This window comes from Etheostoma spectabile, chromosome 4 (assembly GCF_008692095.1).
Source record: "Etheostoma spectabile isolate EspeVRDwgs_2016 chromosome 4, UIUC_Espe_1.0, whole genome shotgun sequence".
NCBI classification, from domain to species: domain Eukaryota; kingdom Metazoa; phylum Chordata; class Actinopteri; order Perciformes; family Percidae; genus Etheostoma; species Etheostoma spectabile.
This window is the reverse complement of record NC_045736.1, coordinates 29,041,816-29,051,100: the sequence shown is the minus strand read 5'-3', so window position 1 is coordinate 29,051,100 and position 9,285 is coordinate 29,041,816. Positions and strand designations below refer to the sequence as shown.

General features: G+C 40.9%; 1 protein-coding gene across 1 annotated transcript in view; it reads right to left on the bottom strand.

Annotated features, from left to right (window-relative positions):
- Nucleotides 1–9,285, bottom strand: part of cntn4 (contactin 4) — a 167,582-nt gene that overhangs the window by 91,485 nt on the left and 66,812 nt on the right. The window contains exon 5 of the mRNA XM_032514281.1: nt 5,668–5,763. Within this exon, the coding sequence (XP_032370172.1) occupies nt 5,668–5,763 (96 nt within the window). The remainder of the gene's footprint in view (nt 1–5,667; nt 5,764–9,285) is intronic.

Here is a 9,285-nt window from a genome sequence, read left to right as displayed (position 1 = left end):
CACACACACACACACACACACACACGGATATGACTTTAAACCTGTCTGAATAACGATAGTCCCCGTGCATGTGGACAATGATGCGTGTGCATTCCGGTGTATGTCAATGAGCAGGACCTTGCACGTTAACTAGCCAGGCGGGAACATGGCAGTTGATATGACGGGTCTAAAATCACCACTGGCCACCATAAAACAAGAGGGAACTGTGTTGGTGTTTTGTTTAATGTATGGTTTGGTTAATAATTTGAATAATGTCTTTAATTGTTAATGTATATACTGTGGATACAGCACATTGACACAAAGAACCTCAAGATACTCATGCACTCAAGCACTGAATACACTCATGCATGGGTCGTGATGTAGCAGATGTTCGCTATATCCTACTAGCTGCACACCATCCACACTCATCTTCCACTTCGTCTTTCTTCTATACGACCACGTCATTCTGTATAGACAAGCCCACGCTGCATAAAGCAGGCAGAACAGCTGTCTGCCATGCATAATGTGTCCTTTGAGAGCCCCCTGTGGCAGGTGGAGACCTTTCAGAGCCTTGGGTATACACCGAGGGTCGCACCACTATTGGAGGGCTTGCTAACATATGGTGCTGGATAGGGATTAGCAGAGGTTTTCCTCGAAGTGCCACCCACATGTAGAATTTAATTAAAATGAAATGAGGTCCTCTAGAGGTAGGGAAGGGGGCCTGGCAGTCATTATTGTCTTGTTATCGGCTGTCAGGCTGCTGATGCCACACTGAGATACATATCCACCATGTGGGATAAAGTTGTGAAATTTGATTGCAGATGCATGAACATATGATTTCCCTCCTCCAAGTCTAAGCAGGCAATTGAGCACTAAAAGCACTGAATATATATCACCATCTTTTTCAGGTTTTACTTTCTCATATATAGTTTTCAGGGTTTGGGGCCGATTTGCTATGCTTTATTATGCCTGCTCAAAGCAACCTGATGCAACATAAAACACGGAATTCTCTCTATTCAGAAGCAGGGAAATTGGCTCACGAATAGGACCTTATAATGGTCGTCATCCACATCAGGACCGTGCCATCTACACAAAAAAACTCACCAACACAAACTTTCAAATTTATTTTTGATCAATTGTAAATTGTCAGGACATGAACGTCTTCTCCCCAGCTCAAATAGGCCCCAACATTTAAGAAGAATGCATTCCATGAAAATAAAAATGTATTCCATTATCACCATTTCTTTTCATCCCCTGTTGGGCTGCTTGCAGATTTTTATATTTCCTCACATCCCGGCGTATTCTCTTGTAACATGGTATTGCAGTTGGCCCATTCCTCATTAGTCATCTTGTTTCAGTGGATTTATGTGAAAACATACACCATTGCCTTCCTTTCGACAGGCCAAACAGATTTGCAATAAACTAATAAAACTACTGAGATTGATGACTTGAGCTGCTTCCTGAATCCTTGCCTCTAGTGAAGCATGAACGAACCTTTTTACTGTCCAATGTTTCAAATTGCTTTTGATAATAAAAGCTGTGGAGTTCAACTTACCAACATCATAAGTGTGTGTGTGTGAGTGTCTGTCTGTCTGTGTGTGTGTGTGTGTGTGTGGGTGGTGGGGGGGGTAATGAAGAAACTGTTCTAGTATAATTAAAAAATAAATACAAAAAGCAAGTGTTTACAAGAGACAAAACTCCTGACATTTCTAAAATTTGCCACTGAAAACAAATGAATAAATACAAACAAATAAAACACCTGTCACATTTCAAACGAACACTACATCTAGATGAAACAAATATGATCAGGTAGGTTGACTAATTACTAATGATAAAATAGCAACATCTACTTACAGGCTGTCAATTTGCTAACTAATTTGCTGACAGAACATCCCTAACCCTAACCCTAACATCCTGGGCAAATGAATATCCTAACCTAAATTTCAAGGCAATCACTTTGGTTTCGGCATGACTTGGAAGAAACAAATCTATGTTGCCAGTTTACCGGCAGTATTCCCTGCTACAAGCAGAGGCAAGTGCAACCTATCAGGTCAAAAACAAAACAAGTACTGGCAAAATACTCAGGTCTTTGCCTGCAGATTGATTGCTTTTCATTGTTGCCAGTTTGAATACTCGGATGCTCCAACCAGAAGCTTGGCTGTGTGTGTGTGTGTGTGTGTGTGTGTGTGTGTGTGGGCCTGCATGGGGAAGCCTATTGAATCTTGATTTGGTGTCTGTTGTCTTCTATTTCATTCTCTCTGGTGAGTAAATGGATATATGTAACTGGAGCTGAATATATTGGTGTGTGCCAGTATTCAGTATGTAGCATGGTGTTGTATGTTTTATGGTGATTTTGGTGAAGGTTGCCCTGCATGCCAGATTCTTATTAAAAGGCTTGGTCTCAAGCAATACTGCTTGAACACATTTCAAAGCAACATTTTAACCATTTCATGTCAGTGTTTTGGGGCAAGACAAGTCTGTGTATTATGAAGACACATCAAAACACTGTTTACTGCACCTGCTTAATGCAAGAAGGACAACAACCAAGTGACTAGTTAGTTTATGCAGCTGAAGGACCGTGATAGTTGCTTCTATTACAGCTGAGAGATGTAACTCACTAAAACGAACTTCTAATTGACAACTTGTATTAGCTCTCTATAGTTGCGAGGAGACAAGTGTCTTGAGGGGGCTTTTCATATGCCTGAAGATGTCTGACATGTTATTACCCCATCGGTCTTAAAAACAAACCTTAATTGGATTACTTCAGCACAAATTGGCAGATATGAAAAGAGTCAGCAAAGCAACTGTTCACAGTGTGGCGAACAATCAAAATACAAGCGTTTCAGCAGAACTACATGCACATAAATCTCAAATTCCAGATTGCCAGCGAGCTTGCCAAGTTTTCACCAGGTAAAACCTCAAAAGGATACAAGCCCCAAACAATTACAATCAATTCCAGGCAAGCAGCAATTTTGCCACAGCGGACCAGAACATGAATCAGTGATATCTGTTAGATGGCTGTCACTTGGGGGACAGTAATCCAAGCAGCTGTTGCATTTAGAAGTTCCAGTAAGAAAAGAGAAGATGCTACGAAAGGAAACATCTGCTGCATTTAGAGAGACAATGGGCCCTATGTTAACTACGCACACGGCGTGAAGCGCCTGGCGCAGTTGCGTTTAGGGCGGGTCCAAATCCACTTTTGCTATTTTGACAGCAGAAAAAAGGGTCCGTGCGCCGGGTGCATGGTTCAAAAGTCATAGGTGTGTTTTGGGCGTATAAAGGTAAAGGTAGTTTATTGTCACATACATGTAGTTAAATTCGTTCTCTGCGTTTGACCCATCCCTCAAGGAAGCAGTGGGCAGCCATGTACAGCTCCGGGGACCAACTCCAGATCTGAGCCAGTCACTGGAGAACCTAGTACATGTTTTTTTTATGGTGGGGGGAAATGTGGGAAACCCAGGCAAACATGGGGAGAACATACAAACTGCACACAGAAAGGCCCGGAATGACCAGGATTCAAACCCAGAGGCCACAGTGCTAACCATGTGGCCCAATGATTGTATTGTATTATGCAACAAACCAATCATCTCCCATTCCCTGTAAAAGCCAGGCACGTTTGTACCTTGGTGCATTGCAATAATGATGGCGGATTTCGTCATATTTTTATTTGTAATCTTTTGCATGTTTGTGTGCTGCTGCGCTTCCCTCTGTGTGTGTAACAAGCATAGTGCATGCTATGTACAAGCCCATGCACATTTTACTAACATGCTGTTAAAATAACAATGAAATGCTGCATTGTTGACTTTAAATCAGGTTTTTGTTAGTCAATATGTCAAGAATTCACCTGAACACACCTCCCTGTAAGACCAGCATGCCCATGGGCCCAAAGATGGGCGCAGGTGCATTTACCATTTAAATGACGTGGGCGCTGGACGGTCTTAGTAAAGAAACTTCTCACAGAGCAGGCCGGGTGCATGACAGGACCCATTATGAAGAACCAGAAATTTATGTTTGAAATCATAAATACAGCTTTGTACCAGCCACATGGAACATCCAATTCATTGCTGTCTATGCTAAACCACGTTAATTCTGGCTCTTTCTTAGTTCTTTGCACAGTTTATGATCTTTTCATCTAACTCTAGGCAAGAAAGCAAATTAGCATATTCTTTGTATCTTATTATATCTTATATAATTCTTCCAAGGCACTGCTTGCCTTTAGCGTGAGCACAAACAATGACGAATAAATAGGTCTGCACTGAAACGAGGCAGAAAAGTAAGTCTCTATTAAAAACACGATCAGCTCTAGGCTCCTGACAGTGAAGCTGTCACACGGCCCAACCACACCTAAGCAATGCAGGAATGCCTTGGTCCCTTGGAAACCTTATCTCTAAAAGCATAAGATGTAAGGTGTTGATTACCAAAACGAAGGTGCAATGGAAAACCTTAAACAGCACCGGCAAAAAAAAAAAACATATCGGAAAAAAATATAATCTCATTCAAATTTTGATTGAGATCAGCCAGCTGATTCTCAGTATGTGCTTGCCATCTGCGGCTACAGTTTTGAGCCAAAAGCGATCTCTGTTGATCTGTAAGTGTTTAAAGCTCCAGTACAAGACCTAATCTCCGTTCAAACTAACACGCCCAAACCGCATATCTCATCAACATTCTCATAAACTGGGCATGCGCATGCTGGGGTAAACAGGAGGCAGCATGTATACTCCGCCCGTTGCTAGTAGTTGCCATAGTAACATTAGTAGCTATGTATCAGAGAAAGAGAGGTCATTACCCCATCAGGCAGGCATCAAGTGTTGGTGTTTCCAAAGGTCTCCGTTTGTGGCTGAACACAAACCACGTAGATTCCATACCAAAACTGGGTCAGAAGTGTTTAGAAACGCCTCCTCTTTTAGGGCTCTGAAACGCCAGAGCAGTGGTAATGCTAGGTATGAACGTAGCAAGAGATATTTGTTTTTAAACCAAATGTAGCAATGTAAATGTAGCCTAAGGGCCCTGTCATGCACCCGGCACAGCGCAAAGCCCTTTGCTATTTTAAGACCGACGCAGTTGTTAATTTCCCGTCCAGCGCCCACGTCGTTTAAATAGCGAATGTACCTGCACCCATCTTTGCGCCCATGGGCGTGCTGGTCTTACAGGGAGGTGTGGTCAGGTGAATTTGGCAGCAGAAAGTGATCACCCCAATTACTAACAAAAACCTGGTCTAAAGTCCATAGCGCAGCATTTCGTTGTTATTTTAATAGCAAATTAGTAAAATGCAACTAGGTTTGTGCATAGCGCTCGCACACTATGCTCGTTGCCCACACACACACAGTGAAGCGCAGCACACACACATGCAAAAGAATAAAAATATAACATGATGGTGCAAATTCACCATCATTGTAGCAATCCGCCAAGGTACAAACACACCTGCAATTAAAGGGAATGGGAGATGACACTCTGATTGGTTTATTGCATGTTACGCCCAAAACTCACCTATAATTAATAAAGAGCCTAAGTACAGGCCTTTTGAACCATGCGCCTGGTGCACAGACCCTATTTTTCTCCGTCAAACTAGCAAAAGTGGATTTGGACACGCCCTAAACGCACCTGTGCCGTGCGCTTCATGCCGCACGCTTAGATCATGAAAATAGGGCCCTAAGTCTTACAGTCATTAAGAATGAGAATGTGTCTTACCTCCAGAATGCGATGGAGGGCCGCACAGCAGAACAACTCCTTGGCCTTCGCGGACTGACACAGAGCTTCTTCTGTGAGTCTTGAAGTTTTCCAAGTCTGAAAAATAGAAAGGAGCCGTATGTTAAATATCCCCACAAGTCAGAGGCTGATACGTCTGATCCTTGAACGCGCAAAAGCGCTGTCATGAACCAATTATTGTTTTTCTTGCTTCTCATTCCCATTCAAGGTCACGGCGTATGGAGCCTAAAGCAGCGTGCAACAATCACAACAGGATGCCAGTTTATTATAGAGCTCACACAGAAAACACAGCACACACACTCACACACTACCAGAAGGTCCCTCACTCATGTTTCCTTAGACTGAGGGAAGAAACTGAGGCTTAAGCCTGACAAATATACAGTTGTATACAGTATACAGGGCCATGGTTCAACCCCCCCCGCACAACCCCCCCCCAGCCCCCCCCCCCACCACACACACACACACACACACACACACACACACACACAGACAACACCCCTCCTACAGTGTGTGAGGCAGCAGTGCACCACCTCCATAAAACAAATTTTACACAAATACAGCAAACACATGTATTCACTCTGTATCTATACTAGTTTCAAAAACAATTTTAAGAGTGATTTGTTTTGGTGGTAAACAGCCTTTGGCTTCGCCTCAGGCCAAATCACCCCTGTGTGGGTCTGTGTATGTTGTGGGTATCCAAGACTCATTGTGATGGTGCCACAAGTATCAGATCTTTGCTAGAAGAAGACAGCAATAACTGTTTTTTTTTCTGAAACATATCTTCTACAAGGGTTGAATCTAAGGGATTTGAAAGAAAAAAAAGGTGCTGGTAAAGCAAAAACGTAAAACAAACCAGTCTAGATACTGTAATATTACATATTGTATTTTAAATGTTTTTTTTTTTTCCGTTTAAACCTTCTTCTTTTTTACTGCCAGAAAAAGGATTAGCCTAAAGTACCGTTTTGTCAATATTAGACTATGGTGATATAATTGACAAAGAATAGAATAAACTTGAATTGTCATTGTGCAGTTGAACTATACAATGAAAGTTGCACAATAAATGAAATAGGATATTAAGATAAGATATTTGGTGCACACCGGCCTGGTTTTAACAACAAAGAATAACACAAACATAATACAATACATAATACAAAATATTTTAGGGAACACTGAGCCGCTGCGCACCACCATCTTGACTAATTAACTCTTTTTATGCATTCATCCTCATCTCTTCAAGCTCACTGTCGTTTGTCACTGGTGCAAGCCTCCGTACACATCACTGTAACTCATATGTAATGGTTCAAATGGACTTCACTGTGTAATGGGTCAAATTTGTCTGAGACTGATTCTCACTACGTTCTCACTTTGACAAACTTTAAAGTCAGTTTTTACAGAAAAATAATTTTGCTTTTAACAGCAATGATTCTTTAAACCTCCAATTACTGTGTGTTTTTGTGTCTGTTCTTTTGTTGTTGAAATGCTCTATCCCAATTTGTTCTGAAAACTTTATTTTGATGTCCATCTTGACCACTTATATGTATCTCAATAGGACATATACGGCTAAATACACAATAAATAGAAAAATAAATAAAATACACATGCATTTATAATTTGTTTTATTTTGATACTATTAATTAAATATGATGTTCAAAGGAAATTAGACTAAAAAGCCATACACAAAGTTGGTATTAGGCTAAATACTTAAGTGTCATTATGATTGCAGATGAACAGTACTGGAGTGTCCTGGGTCTCGGGGAAGACCCAGGACTAGGTGGAGAGATTATATCTCCAACCTGGCCTGGGAACGCCTCGGGATCCCCCAGTCGGAGCTGGTGGATGTGGCTTGGGAAAGGGAAGTTTGGGGTCCCCTGCTGGAGCTGCTGCCCCCGCGACCCGATACCGGATAAGCGGTCGAAGATGGATGGATGGATGAACAGTACAGATGAACAGATAAATATGTAAGTCTTCTACTCTAAAAAGCACTCTTTGCATTGTGAATCTTAGTTTTTTTGTGGGTTAGTAACCAAAACACTTTTTATTGTTCACTTTCTACAGTATGTATGCTTGGAATAAATATATTTGTATTATTTATAATAAAACTGGAAAAAAAAGAAAACAATAATACGATAATTTTTAATTACAAACACTATTTGTCTCCACCACCCAAACATTTTCTCAGCATCACAAGAAGACCTTGTTAACTGTGAACTACAGTGGCCGTGTCTTCTTGGAGCAGGAAACAACACACGTTGTGTGTGTAGGGACAAAAAAAAACCTAAAAGATCAGTCAAAAGAATATGTGTGTGCTAAATTGCCATTGCATATTGAAAAAAATCCTGTTCTTAGACATGAGTTAAGTATCCAGAAAAATCTGTAAAGGAAATGTAAATGAATGTGCGTTCCCATACAACTACTGCTATGGGAATATTAGGTGTGATGAAAACACAGTTATCGGTTGCCTCCCTATGCACCCGGAGCACCTGTTTTGTTTTCATTAATGTCAGATCCAAGTATTGCCTCCTGCATTAAAACAAAATAAAATAAAAAAATAACATTATTGATGTGCCTTAAATCCTCTCCTGGTTTTAAAAGTCATATTTAGTGAGGCATGTTGAACGGCATGCTGCACGTAACAGGGGACATAAAGTTTTACCTGGCAAATAATTGCATTCTGGAAGAGACACAGTTGAGAGAGTGAGAAAATGAAAAGAATCAGGACTATTACTGTAATCTGCTCTAGTAATTGTATATTCCAAATAATGAATGGAAGCCTTGCATGAGCTAAATGCATTATGGAGAAAAAAACCAATGGTGACACGCAGCCACTAATATGAGCCAAACAGCAATCTGCAGACCTGCTGCTAAGCAGAGAGGGTTGCTGTGGCGGGTCACACATGAGAGATTTTAATAGCTCCGGTGGTAATCAGGTTACCTTTCATTCATCACGCCCACCACCACTGAACATTTCAGAGCTATTCTTGTTGTGGTTTTGACACTTGAAGCCGTGTTGAACTGAACACATTGTCATTTAACAATAATGGAAACAATATAGCTCAGTAAATGCAATTCACACATCAGATGGAAGCTTCATGTCTGCCAAATAAGTCTGGTGGGAAGGGGTTGTGGTCCAATTGGAAGTACTTTAATCTGAGACCAGCTGTTACACGTATACACTATTAGAATTCCATACAGATATTTGAAAGAAATAGCAGGACAACATAAATCAGTTAGTAGGCCTATAGTTGGTGTCCATGGCAACATTACTGAAAATAGTCCAAACAATCAGTTGTTCTTGTCCTGTAAGTTTTCTATATTTCGAGGTATTTTGTGGACTAAAAATGTAATGGAGTCCTCTGTGTCATGTTTATTTCTGAAAGTACACATAAAAATGCTCTACTGTCTGTCACATAGGATTTTGAAAAAAAAAAATCACTCTTTGAAACTGTTTATACTGTAAGTACGGCAATTATTTCTGTTTCTCTGCATGTATATTTCTTTTCACTCTTATTTTGTATGAAGCTTTTGAACAGTAAAGCCGCCTATGCATGATTGGCGGCAAAACCGCTTTGCGCCGGCCTTTCCATTGATTTCCCATGGGGG